This window comes from Aulonocara stuartgranti (genome assembly GCF_965226115.1).
Source record: "Aulonocara stuartgranti genome assembly, chromosome: 14".
Classification (NCBI taxonomy): domain Eukaryota; kingdom Metazoa; phylum Chordata; class Actinopteri; order Cichliformes; family Cichlidae; genus Aulonocara; species Aulonocara stuartgranti.
The window spans coordinates 36,068,845-36,086,274 of record NC_138950.1 but is presented as its reverse complement, the minus strand read 5'-3'; the positions used below and the strand labels follow the sequence as shown (position 1 = coordinate 36,086,274).

General features: G+C 39.7%; 1 protein-coding gene across 6 annotated transcripts in view; it reads right to left on the bottom strand.

Annotated features, from left to right (window-relative positions):
- Positions 1-539: 539 nt before the first annotated feature.
- fat3a (FAT atypical cadherin 3a) overlaps positions 540-17,430 on the bottom strand; it is a 179,533-nt gene continuing 162,642 nt past the window's right edge. For 4 of the 6 annotated variants that reach the window (XM_082502087.1, XM_082502092.1, XM_082502089.1 and 1 more), the window contains 8 exons: positions 16,918-17,151; positions 15,068-15,314; positions 12,375-12,528; positions 10,970-11,682; positions 10,551-10,664; positions 9,321-9,380; positions 8,884-8,919; positions 540-1,964 (listed from right to left, as the gene is read on the bottom strand). In XM_082502087.1, coding sequence (XP_082358213.1) covers positions 1,342-1,964; positions 8,884-8,919; positions 9,321-9,380; positions 10,551-10,664; positions 10,970-11,682; positions 12,375-12,528; positions 15,068-15,314; positions 16,918-17,151 — 2,181 coding nt within the window. In that variant the 3' untranslated portion in view covers positions 540-1,341. The remainder of the gene's footprint in view (positions 1,965-8,883; positions 8,920-9,320; positions 9,381-10,550; positions 10,665-10,969; positions 11,683-12,374; positions 12,529-15,067; positions 15,315-16,917; positions 17,152-17,430) is intronic. The other 2 variants (XM_082502088.1, XM_082502091.1) reach the window with 2 other exon arrangements.

Here is a 17,430-nt window from a genome sequence, read left to right as displayed (position 1 = left end):
AACGAAAAAAATAATTGTGCAAAATTTAATTTCTTTAAGATATTTGATGAGGTTAAAAGTCAAAAGTTTATATTTTGTGTTTACTCAGGTTGCATTTGTTTTATTTTATATTTAATCTGAATGTACATCTTAGCATGAGGATAGAATTTAGAATGTGTTTCACACAAAATTAAAGAAAGCAGAGGTGCGTGGAATATTTTTTCTCAGCACCTTTGATCCAAACCAGTTCTAAAGATGTAGGAACATATTCTCCTCCATTTCTCAATTAAATGTATGAGTACCTCAAAATTGAACTGACTTGAAAGTACTTGAGGGAACCGAAGGCAGAGGTTATATAAATGTGTATAAAACTAATGAAATTATAAAACACAAGATGACCATAACTATGAACAGAGCACAATAGTCAGTGAAGGTGGTAAGCATGTTATCCTTATAATAAAACAATACTGGGTGAAAATTAAATATCAATCCCAGGATACCCATTCTATTTAAAAATTGAACATAAATTCTTTATCTTATGTATGCATAACATTTCAATATCAATTTTTAGTACAATTTATTATAATAGATTTTATCATACATTAACAACTACAGCAGCTTTTGGCATCCACACAACAGAATTTAAAAAAAAAATCATGAAAAATTTAATTTTCAAGCTAAGGAAAGAGAAAGTTTGAAATGTAATTGTCTTTTAAAGATTTGGAGCAGGGAGCATACAGGTGAGGTGTGGATGGGCACATTTTACATTGAAACAAAAATGGCTTTTAAAGTATGTTTTCATACTTTTCACCAGTGAGGTCAAAATACTTTACAGTCTGTACAGTTCAGCACACTACAAAGTTTACAAAGCATGGAGGAAAATGTACATTTTTTAAAATTTTATTTTATTGTTTTAAATAGAAAAAAAATTGTCCGATGGGCTTCTGCGAAGGACCAAAGAAAACATACAAATGTGTCACTTAAATCATTGTCCCTTTAGTTTTGTTTGTTTTAAATCTGTCTACCACGTCCATAATCATTCTTTCATGTTCACATTCTCTATCCCATTCTTTTCATATTCCAAGTAAATTCCTATTACAGTAGGAAAATCATTCCTAACTGGTCTACACAGTGGGGTTAGAACTGACAATCCAGTTAATATTGTTATTCTGTTGGTCACAGTTCAGTGAGGTGAAATGGTGATTTTTTTTTTTAAAAATTACTGTTAATGTATATAGTTGTAGCAGTACCTAGTACTGCTGAAGAAGTTTACCTTGCCCAGTCATAACAGAATCCTTTGCATCTTCTATCTGCACAACTGCTATGCTCCCACTGGTTGGTACTCTTGTGCTGTATAGCTAATCACACCTCAGTCTGTTGCTGTGAGTCCGTGATGATGGTCACCCCTCGATGAAGCTCATCCATACTGTCAAAGTCACTGCCATGTTCAGAGTCATCCAGCCCACAGGGGGTTGACATGTCTGAGGCTGATGATGCACCAACGGACAGTCGGATACTTCGGGACACAGAGTCATCAGTGTCCCCATTTCCTGGTGTTCGCCCACTCACTGAAGAGCTAAAAACTTCATTTGGCGCCTCCCCAGTGGGTATTTGATGGGGAGGTAGGTACTGGCTAGGGTGGAAATATGGTCTGGCATGCTGATGCCTTGTGCTCAGTGTGCTCTCCTTGGAAAGTGGTGTATTGGTAGAAAATGGTGCATAGGGCTCAGTATAATCCTCACCTGTGGGCAGTGGAGGTGGCAGTTGGTCTTGATTAAGGAACTCTTCTTCGTGGGGAGGGAGATAGTCACTGTCGATGTCATAGCCCCCTAGATAGTAATCTGACTCCAGTTCTCGAGTACTTTCGCTAAGGCAAGGGGTCGAGCCTGCTACTTCGTTTCCATGACTTGCCTCGTAGCCTGGCACCTCTTCAATGTCTGAGAGCCTCGGGCTTGGCATCCAGTCTGATGTATCCCAGTGATATGCTAGACGGTAGAAGGGGAAATGGTTAGCAATAATCTGAACTGTAAAAATGATAAAAATTCATTTAAGAGCAAACACTCCAATGTGGAATTGGAGCATGGAAACATGCCTTCAGTAAGCCCCAGATGGGCGTGGTAACATCAACACTACATGGAAGTGTTGAAATTCAGGAATAGGACAAGACATAGTCTATACAAAAAACCTGTTAGGTGTGGCATGCACTTTGCAGATTGGTGTTACAAATGTGACAGCATGCTCAACTTCTTGAAGAATTGGCAGCATACAAGCCATGCAGTCCTTCCCCCAAAGAAATAAATAAAATGACAAAACAAACAATAATAACAAAAACAAAACAGTAGAAATCCATTCAGTTCAGTTAGAGCATTATAAAATATCTTGTAAATTATCTGCAAGGAAGTCATTTAAAAATCTCCTTCTCTCTCTCTATCCATCTATAATGAGACTAAGTATATTCCATGGAAATCGTTTTAGTTTGGGGGATTTTCAGTACACATTTGGACAAACACAAACATACACACATTCTGATGGATGGAATTGGGGTTCGGTATCTTGCCCAAGGAAACGTTTACATGGAGGAGCTGAAGATTGAGCTGAATCAAACTATTAGTTAGTAGACAAGTAGCTCTAATTATGATTTATGGGGCAGATTTGTAGAATAAATTACTAAAAAAAGATTATTTGCCACTACAGTATGTCATTAACCTGGTGCTCTCTCTTCCCAAAAGTATTAAGCCCTATTCCAGCTCTTAAGCTGCACGTTTCTAATAAGCATTTACTTGCCCCACCAATCTACCACATGCTTATTATTATGTTGTTTCTATTCTTTCTCTGTGCTTGTTCTTTGCTTTCCTGTCAGTCAGTGGCAAGGTCAGAAAGGTCAGAACTGGTCAAATAGCTGTCTTGTCCACTGGGGATCACTGGGTTTTTCTATAATGTAGGCTTTGTGTGAACTGGCTCTTAAAATAAAAACAAATTTAAATTATGTTACGGTGTTTCAAAAAGGACTAAATATTTGCTTGTCCAACCACTGTCACAATTTCCATGGCATACACTTCCATTTACTATGTATGTCCAGTGGATTGTTTGATCTTAAGGTCAGCTTTCATACCTGAAATCACAGCAAGACATATACTTACCTAGACTGGTTAATTGTTTTAATGGAATGGAATTTCTTTGGATTAAGAGAAACTTCCTGTCTCACTTCAATACATCGTCTTGAATACGCTTTCCCATGGTATCTGTAGTCCTCTGGCATAGCATAAATATTCATTCTTATCACTTAAGTTTGGCTTACTGAACGAATAATTGACTAATGACTCTGAAAACTGAATTCAGATTTCATTTAAAATGAGTTTAAAAATGCCAGTGAAACACAAAAAAAGATTTCCATGCATAAAAACAGAATACAAACAAAACTTAATGGGAAAACTTAATAACACAAGAACTGGCACAGTAGGGTGGAAAGTAGAGTGGTCACCACCATGGCCTATTTAGCGCAGCACAAGACAAGCTGTGGAATAACTTATCTATACAAAGCTTTGACCAGAGAAGGAGATGAGGAATTTACCACTGACAAACTATAGGGCTATAGGGGTACAAAGATACAGCAGGTAGACAAAATAATTTCAGTAAGAACCATTTGTTTCTGATTTCGTTTTTAATTTTAATGCAGACCATTTATGAGGTCTGTCCCTGACTATACACCTGATAGATACACCATAAAAATAACTATTGGGAAAGCTTCTTTTATGTCAATGTTCCTCCACAAATGTGCTGATGGTATATAAAGTTGTCACTGGAAACTGTTTCGAAAAGGGCAGTCAAGCATAACACTGGAGAGAAGTGTTATTCTTGTTATTCCCAAATGGAGAAGTGCTGAGGCAGGCAAAGTGAACGATAAAAAAATGTTTTATTGGCTGATCCAAAAATTAAAAGAATTCCAGAATTCAAAAAGGTGAAACAACAAAAGGAATATGCAAACTGACAATCAGATAAAAACAAAAGGAAACCGTTTTTTCTCACTACTGTTGTTTTTGTGCATTCTCATCTCTTCTGTCTTCCATACTCCTCCTGTGACCTGGAAATCAATCTCAGTCCACCTTTTAGAAATAATAAAATGTATCTGGAAGACAGAGGAGAGAGAAGACTGCAAAGGTGTATCCTGTATGAGTATGTAGCTCACTTAATTGTGTAAAAAAATATTTGTTGTAAATGAAAAAATACACCTCAAATATGCACTATGAAAAATGTCTGAACCTTTTTGTGTTGACTGTTGCATGTATTTTATTTATAGCCTACAGCATATTTAAAAAACAGAGGCTAACCCAAATGCTTTTGAGACAGACACATTTACATACATATAAAAACTAGGTTTCCAAAAAACCCAGTTTTAATATAGACAAAAGGCTGAAAGGTGGGTTTTGCTGTGTTCATCAGTTGTTGTGGAAAATAAAAATTCCAGGGATTTAGTGGTCATTAAAATGTGTTCAGAATTTTTAAATTCATGGTGATTCATCAGACACACTGCTCTCCCCCACATTTGCTGCCTTTATAAGTTAAAAGTATTCAAACTCAGTTGGTACTTTACCAACAGAGAAACGTTACTAGGTATTGATCAAGAAAAAAAGTTGGAGTATCGCAGAGTACTGCCAAAAGACAGTCTTAAGTAAATATTACTAATTCAGAGGAGAATGTGTTCAATGACCACTCACACAAAAAAATTCATTCTGCATAAATTCAAAAACAAAAACTTAAATCTATTTTGTAAATCTTGGTCATGCCATGATTCAAACAAGATGACTATTCATGTACATCCTTTCTGACTCATTGGCTAACAACCTTGCAGTGATAGCGTCTTAGCCAGTGAGCAACCAGTTTTACAGTCAGACTCATCCCTTCTTACCAAGACGGTGTGGAGGCAGATTTCTTTTCTCATGTATTAATCACGTATTTAATCATATCACATTAGTTTAGTAATATCACTTTCTCACTTTACTATAGTAAGAGCACTCCTGTCACCAGTTTGCATGCATGTGGAATGTTAACACAGCGAGGCCATTGTAATGGGAGACGTTAAACAGATAGTGGGACTCCTTCTCCTTTTCAGGGATGTAAATCCTTAGGCGATGGCCAAGCAGAAAACAAGGTCATAATTCTCTCTGTGAGGGAGAAGGTATAGCCCCCCTGAGAGGGGCCAACATATAAGAGTTTGCGTTCTTTGTCTGTGTCTGTATATAAGATGTAAGGGCGGTGGCCACAATTCAAAGATGATCCTAGTGTTTCACTGGGATGCTCTCTCCACATTGCAATGTGTTTATTAAACCTGCTTCAAATGAAGCTCACTGGGTGTGTTGCAGGTTATTGTTAAAATTTCCACAACAAGGGCAATGGTGGAAACACTTTTACAGGATTCAAACTGAACTTCAGAAACCAACGGGCGACGTCACTATAGTACGTCCAACTTTTGGAGGGTAAAACACAGAACAGCCCGTCACAGCCATTACAGGGTTAATTAGTGAGCAAGCTAAGAAATTAATCTTGCTTCATCTTTATATCACTCTGACCATATTAGTTCTAGTTATTGTCACACAAAGAAATAAAGCAATAAAGCTAATTTTATGTTCATTCCCTGTCTTCAAAGTCCTGCATTTGGGCCCTGCTCTGCCTGCCACAAAGCATTTTTATGACAAATCCAATCATCAAAATCTATGTTGTTATGCAGTAAATAGATAAATAAAAATAAGATCATTAATAGCGTGTGAAACTTCATTTTCCAAAATGCAAGAAATAGAATCAATCCAAAATCTAATTGATGCATGCTAAATCATCCAGCTAAGACAATCCCCCCAAAATTGATTCTGTTCATCTTGACATAGCATTTTCAGTGAGAGAAAAATTGGTCCACCCCAAGGATCTGGTCCCGCAGCACAAACAGAGTAATATTGCCATGGGCCCTGTGTCTACCTGGTTAGCCCAGTGAGACTGTGGAGGCAAAGACGACACAAGAGCTCTCGATTCTCACTCCTGGTTTATCCTTCATCACAACACAACTGAACACTGGCTGTGAGTGGAGCCCATGGACGCAATGGAGGTGCATGAGTATCGTGCCTGACGAAAACAAACGAGAGGAGTCCAACGACCTTGGAACAAAAACATCAGGTAGGCAATGATGCACTGGGCCAGGAACAGTCCAGAGCAATCCATTTTGCAAGAGAATTTGTAAGTTTGTCCGATGTTGACTTACTAATTTTAGTCCTGAAGCCAGTCATTTCATCAAGTTTGTTGGTACTCGAACTGGGACTCCTAATGCTAACAGTTCTGACAGTTTCTGCGCTCGCTGTAAGTGCTTCAGTGTAGAGCTGGGCGATATATCGAGTTTTTAAAACATATCGATATATTTTTATACGAGATATAAGATGTGACAATATCCTTTATATCGATATAGTCTATGTTACGTTATAATTATAGTTGTGGAGCCGCAAGTTTGCCTCTCTTTCGTCCACTTTTGTCTCTACGCAACGTTACTCCGCCTCGCCTTCACTGAAGACAACTCCCCCTCCTCCCCCATCGCTTCACGTGCAGGCAGCGACAAGACGGACACGGCAAATCTCCGTTAACGAGTTACTGCGCATCGCCCCATGCGTGGGGCTGGACGGCGTCAACGTGCTAACGAGCTAACCGCGCTAACGAGCTAACAGCGCTAACCCTAAAATCCTTTCATTCTCTCAAAAGTTGATAGCGCGCCTTATGTATGAATTCTGGTTGTGCTTGATGGCCGCGAACCGATTTTATGTGGTACACGCCGCTCAGCAATCTGTCAAAATGTTTGAGTACGACTTTGGTCAGCTACGGAGCTGCACCGCTTGATAGATTGTCGGCGCATTACGGCTACCGAGGAGCTTCGCGGAGTGATACGTACTGTGCATCAACGTAATATTACCGTACTGTGTGTGTATAAGGACCATAAATGGCACCTGTAAGAGACGTGGTTATGAAGCGGATTTCAAACTCCAGGCTGTCAGTCACACAGCAAAACTTGGGAACAGAGCAGCTGTGAAATCTGTCTTTGTTATTACGCTCAGCGTCTTTTAGTTTATATTTTGACTGCACAATTGTGAGCTCTTTGTTTAGCACAAAAACAACCTTGTTTTCTTTTATTTATGGAGCATGATTATTTAATGAATGCTCATAATTTAATTTTGAGTAATTTTTCATGTACATCTGTGCTGTATGTTAATAAAAGTGCCTGTGTGACATCTGGGACACAGCTTTGACTAAGAACTCTCTTTTTGTTCTTACTTTATGGCTTAAAAAAAAAAATCGAGATATATATCTTATATCGCCATCCAGCTAAAAAATATCGAGATATGAATTTTGGGTCATATCGCCCAGCCCTACTTCAGTGGTATGCAAACTCCTTTTTGCACAGTTTGCACAAAAACATGCTTTTATCAAGGCTTCCCTCGGGTAGTCTTTTGAAAAGAAATGTGCCTCTGACCAGTCTTACCAACGCACTTTCTTCTGATTCTTCCATTTTTGTAGCTCTGATGTGTGCATCAGTGTAATCGGTATACCAGGAAATTGACAAAAGCCCCCCTTTGCTTGGAATGCAAAGTGCGATTAAATGCATTATTTTTTTAACATTTTATTTTTTTCAAATTAATTAATCGCAATTAACGTGTTAAATTCCCACCCATATATAAAAAAACCTGCACTGAAGTATTTAATTTGTTTTAAATATCACTCCAGTTAAATTTCTGACCATTACTGCCTATTCCAGCTGCTTTTATCCTGAACTCCCCCCCACACCAATTAATTTATTGATATACCACAACTTATTTTAGTAGAACAAGAACACAATAAATAAATATAAATATCTCAGTTTTGAATCACAAATACAGATATAAACTGAAGCCACAAATTAGTTAAAAACCCAATCTATGAAACAAGTGTGCAAATATCACAATACTGCAATAATACAAATCATGTGCGAACATTTAGGCAGCCAGATGTATCTGAGGGCAGGAACAATCAAAGTACAGAAAGAAGGTGCTGTATTTCACACTATTGGAAACATTTATCTTCACTTCACAGGTAGCTGCTAGCCCATACTGAACTTCGCACATCTATGGCGACCTACTGCATCCCAGAATGCATGGCAAGGTGTACTTGCAATGTACACCTGTTAGTTGGGTTCCAAATAGCAGGTGCTGTTACTTTAGCACACACCACACAGCTTTCTCGTGTGGTCCCAGCATCCTACTCAAATAGGGGAAGCATGACGATGGAGATCAGCTGTGTTGGTCAGCCTCCCCTGACACCACATTCTAAACCCACTCCTCCACCAGCCCCCTGTAGTTGAGCCACAAACTACAAACCGCCACATCATTCTTACTTAGACTGTCTGTGTCTCTTGCTTGATTCAATGTGTACTAGAATACTGCTGTTTTGTCTCTGGCACAGGAAGTGCTAGATTTGTGCCTGTTTTTCTTTTAAGCAATTTTAAAACTCTTCCATATATCTGATTATCCACTCTTTTTGTTAGTTTCAAAATATCCAGCCTTAATTTTATTATCAACATCACTCTCCATCTTGCCAACAATCTTAGGACCCACTGTCTACCTTTAGCTGGCCGGTCCTCCCTGTGGCAATGTCAAAACTGACCACTCCCACAAGATTTGTGTTAATGCAAGACTTATATCGTTCATATATTTGCTGATATGCTGGTAAATTGCATGTATTCTAATATGACCCATACCATGCCAGTTTTGATACAATGCTATTTAAGCTGATTTTATTGAGAACATTTTATTTTGTCTACTTGCTGCAGGTAGATAAATGAAAAGATGAAGAGACAGGGTGTGGTAAAAGAAAGGTGGGGGTCGGTGGGCTGGAAGTCACCTCTATTGAAGGTTTGACCTTGGTCCATATCTGACACTGTCAGATGCAGAAAACAACAAGACACAAAAGTTAATGGCCAGCACTGTGCCATTTAAGGGCAGCTATATGCAGGAATTTAATTCTATCCTGATTAACTTGCTATAAAATAGTGCAGTAGGGACTAGTATCCCATTAGTGCAGTCATCTACTGCTGACCAGTTGGAATGAAACCCTGACAACCTTCAGCTTAATAAGTCACAATAAACTCAATAAACTGATCTAATTACAGTAGGTAGGAGTGTCTGTTAATGAAAGATAAAGTATGCTCCACATAGCAAGAGGACATTCAACTTATAGCTTAAGACACCTCTTTTAGTGAAATACGTCACTTACAAGATTGAAATTAGCAAAGAATGGGAGAGTGAGAGGAGAGACACAAAGTTGATAAGACATGGTACCTTCACTTTCGATTGTGTCGACTGCATCATTTACCAGTCGAATGACGGTCACTATGGAGGCTTGCAGAGAGAGAAAAGGAGCAGATATATAACATATATCTGAAATATAGGCATTCAGATTTGAAAATGCTCATCCTGTTGTCGGTCAAGTGTGTCCTCATGACCGAGTAATTAATTATGGCTGCCCACTACTTTCTCTGATCTCTGCAGAGGACTACCTCACCTGATTACCTGCTGTTTTAATGTTGGGAAGAAAAAGACACACTGCCAGACAAAGAAAATTTATAAAAGCAAAGAAAGTCATGTAGGAACAAGACATTATAAAACTAACATTCTTCTGCTTCTTGCCAGTTTTGCCAGATAAAGAGCAGGTGTGTTAACACCTGTCTTTGGCAAGCACAGGAAAGAAAATGGCAAAATAATTTGTACAACTGGGGGAAAAAATTCCAGTTAATTAACTGATGATTTTAAACAATGTAACTAGCATTTCTGAAGAATTACCATTCTGTGAAGTAAAATTAAAAATTTACTCAGAGGAATCTGTCTGTAAAAAAACAAACAAAAAAAACAACAACACAAAAGCAAAATACACAACTCCTTCACAAAAGCCACAACTACCAATAAAAGTTTGGAAAGCCACCAAAACGCCTTAGCTTGTCTGTGAATGATCTGTCTCACCACTTTTTATATCTTGGAATATCTATCCCACGAATTCCTACACTCAGCAGCGGGTCACCATACGATGTCACCTCCCATTTAAAATTCTGTATACTTGGAAACATTCTCGTTTGAAAGAAACAATGAACAGCCATATAAAAAAAGACATATTACATTTTCATTTTATGGGACAATGCAGATGACGGTTTAAGTTTCAGTGACAAAATATTATCCTTTTTTTTTTTCATTCTCCTCTCATCTCCTGTCTTGTACTCTGACATATACCCATCATTGCCCTCTCTATCCACTGCTACCCACGCTGACAGTGTCTTTCGGTATTTTTATCTGATTATTATTGGTTTTATTTGTTTCGTATAAGAATATTCACAAATATTTCAAAAGCATTTTGTCCCACAGGTGAAACCCAAATGTGACGGGCTGGTTTTGCATGGATAATGGTGAGCAAAACGAATAAAAAGAAGAAAGCAACTCCTGTTGCAACCAAAAGTTAAACAAAAGCAAACTAGAGTATTCAAAGAATCATGAAGCACTTTTCTAATGGGTGTGTCTTACCATTGTCATCACAAGAATCAGACTGAAAGGAGCTCAGTGACTGGACCTCTGAGTTACTGCCTTTGTTGCTTCCTGAGAAACATGTTACTTCTTCTGCCATGTCGCCCACCTTACCTGTAGGAAAAAGTCAGGGAAGATTGTAAAGCAAGCACAACTCTGTGCAAAAACATTTATCAAGACATCATATTTAGGTAGTGCCTTCAGTGGCTCCAGTTGTAACTGATAGTGTACCTGTCCTACAGCCTGCATTAAAAAAAACAAACATCTGGGATTGTTGACTGAGCAGCAAAATACAATTTAATGTTAGTACAAAGCTTCTATAATTCATGAATAAACCTGCATAGTAAACACTGCAATGCCTCAGTAAACCAAGAGTGACTTATTCTAACTAGGAGACAAATTGTATAAAATTCACTCACACTCATCATTATCCCATGGGCTCTTGCATATGGAGTCACAGTCTGAGCGACATGGTGAGACTGGTGGAAGGTTGGGGGCCACGCTGCACACCACCACCCCTCTCCTAGTGGTTCCTGAAAGGATCCTTGGTGACTCAGGGTGAAAGGTACTCATCTCTGTATGTTCCACACTGCGTCCATCTGCCATCTTCTCTAGCGTGGAACGTGGGTCTCCTTGGAAACAGGGCGTGTATGCCATGGGTCTCACAGGGACCTGTGGAGGTCCCATCATCCCACCCCCTCCCAACATGGCAGACTCCATACCTGGCTCTGAGTACAGGTTGAGAGGGTCTCCTGAGGTGCAGTGTAAGGTCTTAAACTGAACACCATTGGCCTTGTTAAGGAGTGCTGCAGTGGCTGGGTCCTGCACCAGAGATAGATTGTTCCGCGAGTAGTTTTTCTGGAAGACCTTCTTGCGGAATGCAATGAAGAGGATGATGAGGGTGATGATGACAAAAAGTACGACAGCAATGCCAATAAGCTCCTCCCTACCAACCACAGCATGACCAGCCTGCATGTCGGGGACAACAACAGGCCTCAGGCCACAGCGCTGACCCACAAAGCCTGCCGTGCAGTTACAGTAGAAGGAGCCGTGAGTGTTAATGCAGGTGCCACCATTCTCACACTCCCCCTCTGGATTCCTGCGGTCACATTCGTTCACATCTTCCTCACAACTGCAGGATAAAAGGATGGAAATAGAATGGAAGAGACCAGTGTGAAAAGCCTGTCAATAAAGAAAAAAGTGCACAAGTATGTATCCATATGTAGCCTCACATTAATACCTTTCTCTGATGTTTGTAACCATCAACATATTATAGTGTCATTTATCTTCTAATAAAATCAGAGAGAAGAATGTGTTAAAAAGAGAAAGAAAAAAAAAGAAGAGTCATTTCACCTATAATTAAAATATATGAAAAGGGAAACATTTATGTAGGAAAAAAAATTGCTTTGAAAACTACAGACTCATCAGTTCTCAAAGATATAGTATTTGAACAACTTTCCAAACTTTGAAATTTTCCAAAAACAAAATTGTCCTAAATCGTAGACACCAGGTGACCACTTTCTAATCTGTGGTCACCCTAATCTCTACGCTGTGAGCAGAGTTACACTTAATAACCAAATGAAAGATAATGCACTAAATGTTTTATGTTTGTCTGATAACTGTTGGATTTGATCATTTGTAAACAACCTTTTTTTTTTCATCATATTGTTAATGTGACTGTTCAGTGAGCAGCAATAGACCTCTGCTACACTAGGATCTGAATGAAGAGACATTGCTAACGGGTGTAAGAATGACATTTGTACAGAGTGACTCAACTGTTCAGAATGGTGCATGCCAGGTTTGTGTGTTTTCACTCAGACTTACGTCAGGCCCCTGAAGCCTCTCCTGCAGCTGCAAAGAAATGCATTGCCAATGGGCTTACACACACCGCCGTTATGACACGGGTTGGGAACACATGCTGTTATCTCCATCTCACAGTGCCCCCCAGTGTACTGGGGTTTACAACTGCATGAGAACCCTGGGAGACAGACAAAGTGTAAGACTTCATTAAGAACAGATCACTTCTTTTAATGTACAGCACTCACTTCTATACAAACACACACACAATTTTGACCTAAAATAATATCATTTTTAGATTGAGCACTACAGGACTCATTAAAGGTGCTGGGGGCTGGCTTCGATGGAGGTGGGGAGCCACATTATTGCTCAGACTGCCCTGCAGTCATGTATATTGGTCCTCTGCCTCACTCTCCCCTCCTGGCTTTCATTTTATTGCAAACCCTTTAATCCCTCTATATACTTAGATTATTTAAAATAATACATAATTTATTTATATATACACACATATTATACAAGTAAATAGGACAAGTGTGTGTGTGTGTGTGTGTGTGTGTGGGGGGGGGGGGGGTGTAGATCCAGTACTATAGAAGACGTGACTTGTACACATCTTCACAAATATGCAGAAAAAACAGACCCAGGGGATAGCCCCACTCCCAAAAAGGAAAATATACCACCAAGTGGAATATTTCTTACCTAAAGCTGAATAAATATATCTAATATTTATTAACCCTGATTTCATAGGGGAGTGAACTACTTGGGTTGAAAACAATTTGGTAAAAGCATCCTGGGCCTAGCTACGCAACATTGATGTAGTACGTACTTAAATGGTGGGAGTGAGCAGAGTTAATGCAGAAAACTCATGCAAACATGGGAAGAAAACACACTCTAAACGGGACCAGGGACCCTTGTTGCAGAGCAAAAACAACATGCTTCAAGAGATCAACCATCATCCCTGTGGCCAAGAACAACAAGCCCTCATGCTGGAATGACTACCGGACAGTTGCACTGACTTCCTGCACACCACCCTTAGCCACATGAACAAGAAACAGGGTAACTATGTGAGACTGCTGTTTGTTGATTACACTTCAGCGTTTAACACAATAGTGCCCGGCAGACTGTTCACAAAGCTGAGGGATCTAGGACTCAACAGCCGTCTGTGTGCATGGGTGTTTAACTTCCTCACTGGCAGAACTCAGGTGGTGAGGGTGGGCAGGTGCGTCTCCGACGGCATCACCATCAACACAAGAGCGCCACAAGTGTGTGTACTCTCGCCACTGCTCTACTCCCTCTACACTTCAGACTTTATGGCCACTCAAGGCTCCAATACCATTGTGACGTTTGCTGATGACACAGTGGTGTTGGGCGCCAACTCCAACAACAGAGACTACAAGCCCATTATCATCAATGGAGTTCCAGTGGAGAGGGTACAGTCCTTCAAGTACCTTGGTGTCCACATCTCCTCAGATCTGACATGGTCTGCCCACATTCAGGTCTTGTCCAAAAAGGCTTGGCAGCGCCTGTACCACCTACAACAACTGAGGAAGTTCAGGGTTTCTCCAGGGATCCTCAGGACTTTCTAGGCACTGTGGAGAGAATCCTCACACAGAACATCACGTCCTGGTATGGAACAGCTGTGTCAAGGACATAAAAGCTCCTCAGAGAGTGATCTGTACAACATAACGTTGCTGCAGGACTGCTCTCCCCTCCCTACAGGACATTTACACCAGGAGATGCTTGTCCAGAGCAGCTCACATATTGAAGGACCTGTTCAACCCCAGCAATAAAATGTTCCAACTTCTGCAATCAGGCAGTAGGTTCTGCATCATCCGGGCAAGAACAGAGAGGTTCAAGAGGAGCTTCTACCCTCAGGTGGTAGACTAACCTAAAAGTCTGTGGTTTTTGTCCTGGGGTAATACACTAAATCCTATTTCATCTAATCCATACATGGCAGAGTGGTGTGTGTGTGTTAGAAAGAATAAAACAGCTTTATAAGTATGTTTGTGAATCTGCGAATGTGTCTTGCACTAAATGGACCAATAAATTGATCAGAAAGCTCCCAGTGTAGTAGATAAAATAAAGTCCTGTATGAATGTGTGTGAATGGGTGTAATGTAGTTTGTAGTGTGTAAATGATTTATACCAGTCTAATTTTCATCTGGGTTTCGAAACACATACACACATTTTGGGAATTTAGGTGAGTATACACATGCACAAATGCCATGTAATACTGCTAATAACTTCAGACAGGCCTTGCAAATGCACACAAAATAGTGGAAAATATAATATGTATACACAATACATTTCAGAGAATCATAACCTTTCGAATGAACTTTAAAAAAATAGACTTATCTACTTTATACATCAAAACATTATCAGATTAGTTTTAAGAAAAATGGTTAATGCACACAGCTTTGGTGAAATGGATTGGGATTTATATTTTTAGTCATACTACTTCGAGAAGCACTTTTACACTACAGCGCACGCACACACACGCACACACACACACACACACACACACACACACAATCATTCAGTGCTTCATTATATGTGCAATCACACACTCAGCGGTTGATGCATCCAGGGATAAGAGTAGTAAGGAAACTAATACCTTAATCTTTCAATGTATACTCATTGAAAGATTGAGATGTCATGAAAGACCTCTGCAGCCTTGTGTTTTCTGAGGTGACTGTGCTGTTTCATTTATTTTCTATGACTCACCACCAGCAGGTAGACTTGTACAAGTAGCTCCGTTGTGACATGGCTGCTGCAGACATGCATCAGGGTAGAGAATGCAACCCAGTTTCAGCTCTGTCAGTCCCACCACCTCTGCATACTGCGAACGTTTGTTCTGCAATGGGAGCTCATTGTTGTTCAGCATTACAGAGTCCAGGCAACCTTGGAATCCATAAAGCACCCGGGGGTCCTTCTGGAATTCCATGAGGCTACGAGAGTTTGGGGGCTGCACCTAAGAACAACAAGGGTTAGGAATTTTGAGTTAAAATGCTTGACATAGTCTGCAGGTACTCCTGTCAGCCTACATAGTAAAGCTTGTAAAAATAAAATGTATTTATTTTTAAAATTATCCTGTTTTCAAGAATTACCCAAATTACACGAGATGAAACGCCTGAACTATTTAAAAACTAAAAATCAGGTATATACTAATTTGTTTTTATATGTGTATTGATTATAGATAATTGAAAAACCTTCTGGGAAAAACCTGGTGTGGTTAGGAGAGACCATCCCACTTTGGACCTGATGCTCATTTCTAGAAATCTGGCCAATGTTCTTAAACCACACAAATGTGACTATCCAGAGTTTCAGCTTCAACTTCCTGTTATCCCCCCAAAACCACATCCACATCCACAAACTTTGTTTCCAAACCAACAAAAACGAACCAAAAATCAGCAAAAACCGATTTAAACATAACATAAAAACCACAAAGGATGAATAATATAATATGCACAGCTTCACCAAAGAGTAAAACAGTGCAATGTGGATTATTAAACATTACATCTCTCTTCTAAGTCCCTGTTAGTACATGAATTAATAACTGATCATCAATTCATTTACTTTGCCTTACAGAAATCTGGTTAAGGTTATGTTAGAATCAAGACCCCCAAGCAAACTAACTGTTAGAGTCCACAGGCTGAGAATGGGAATTGAAAGGTATCCAGTTTATTAATCAACCAAAGACCCAGACAGAGTTTTAATTCATTGAAAAGCCTCACGCTTAGCCTTGTCTACCACTGCTGGAAAACTCAAAAGCCAGTTTTATGTGTTGTTATCTATTGTCCAAATGGCACTCACTCAGATTTTCTATCTCAAATTTCAGTCTTTTTAACTTAGTGATCAGTTCAGATAAAATAATTGTGAGTGATTCAACATTCATGTAGTTACTAAAAAATAGTCTCAGATTTTCACAGATGATATCAAGCTATCACTTGACCAAGCTGTCTTAGCTAATTATAGGCCAATCTCCAACCTTCGAACAGTTGTAAAATAGCTAACTGATCACCACTAGAGCCATGGTTTACTTCAACATTTTCACTCAGTTTTCAAAGCTCATCAAAGTAGAGTAACAGCTTTACGACAGGTTACTGCAGTGGACTCATGTCTGTGTCTATCCTGCTAGACTTACAGCCTTCTTCCTGTTTAAAGGGAGTTTTTCCTTCCCACTCTCACCAAAGTGCTTGCTCGTAGGGGGTTGTCTGATTGTTGGTTCTTCTGAGGCCATGTCTATGCCCTGTCAACAATGACAAGCTCAGAGGGTAGCAGCTTGTTCTTTAAGGATAAACCACTTATTTTTGTTGGTAAATAGAGGGAAGACCTGACTGTGAAGCAAGCTGCTAGAGGTCTGTGGTTTTTACTGTCTTCAGATCAGTTACTATCTGTGAAACACAGCTAGCATTAACAGGTAAACGAGGTTCAGTGATTTAACATTGTAAGGGATGAGTTTCCGTTTGCCATCTGCCCTTGGTCAACATGTCTGGTGTAAAGGAGATGAAGTATGAAAAAGCTGTTAATAACTCCTGTAGGCAGTTATTAACCCTAGGTACTCATGAACTGACCAGTGCTCCAAAGACGATAGTTGTAGGTAGTCTCTGTACAAATGATGGTCCACGGCGTCGTTCAACATAGCTGTCATCAAGTGCCAAGCTGCTGAAGTTGCGATTCAGTTCAAGTGCCATTGTGTGCCAGCTCCCATCATTGATACGACGACCCGAGATGCCCAGCATGTCAGGGCTGTCATCATTTCCACCAAGGCCACAAGCCAACTGGAACCACAGCTTCCCATCCTCCAACTGCATGGAGAGACACACACACACACACACACACACACACACACACAGTCTTTGAAACATCAAAGCACATAAATGTAGTGTTACATAAAAAAAAAAAACATTCTGCAAAAAATTTAACTGTAAGAAAAAACATAGATGTTGGTGATGACAGCTTCAAGATGCCTCCTGTATCGTGAGAAACTAATCGCATGCATTGCTCAGGTGTGATTTTGGTCCATCCTTCCACACAAATGGTCTTCAAATCCTAAACGCTCTTACTATGAGCACAAGCTTTAGGTC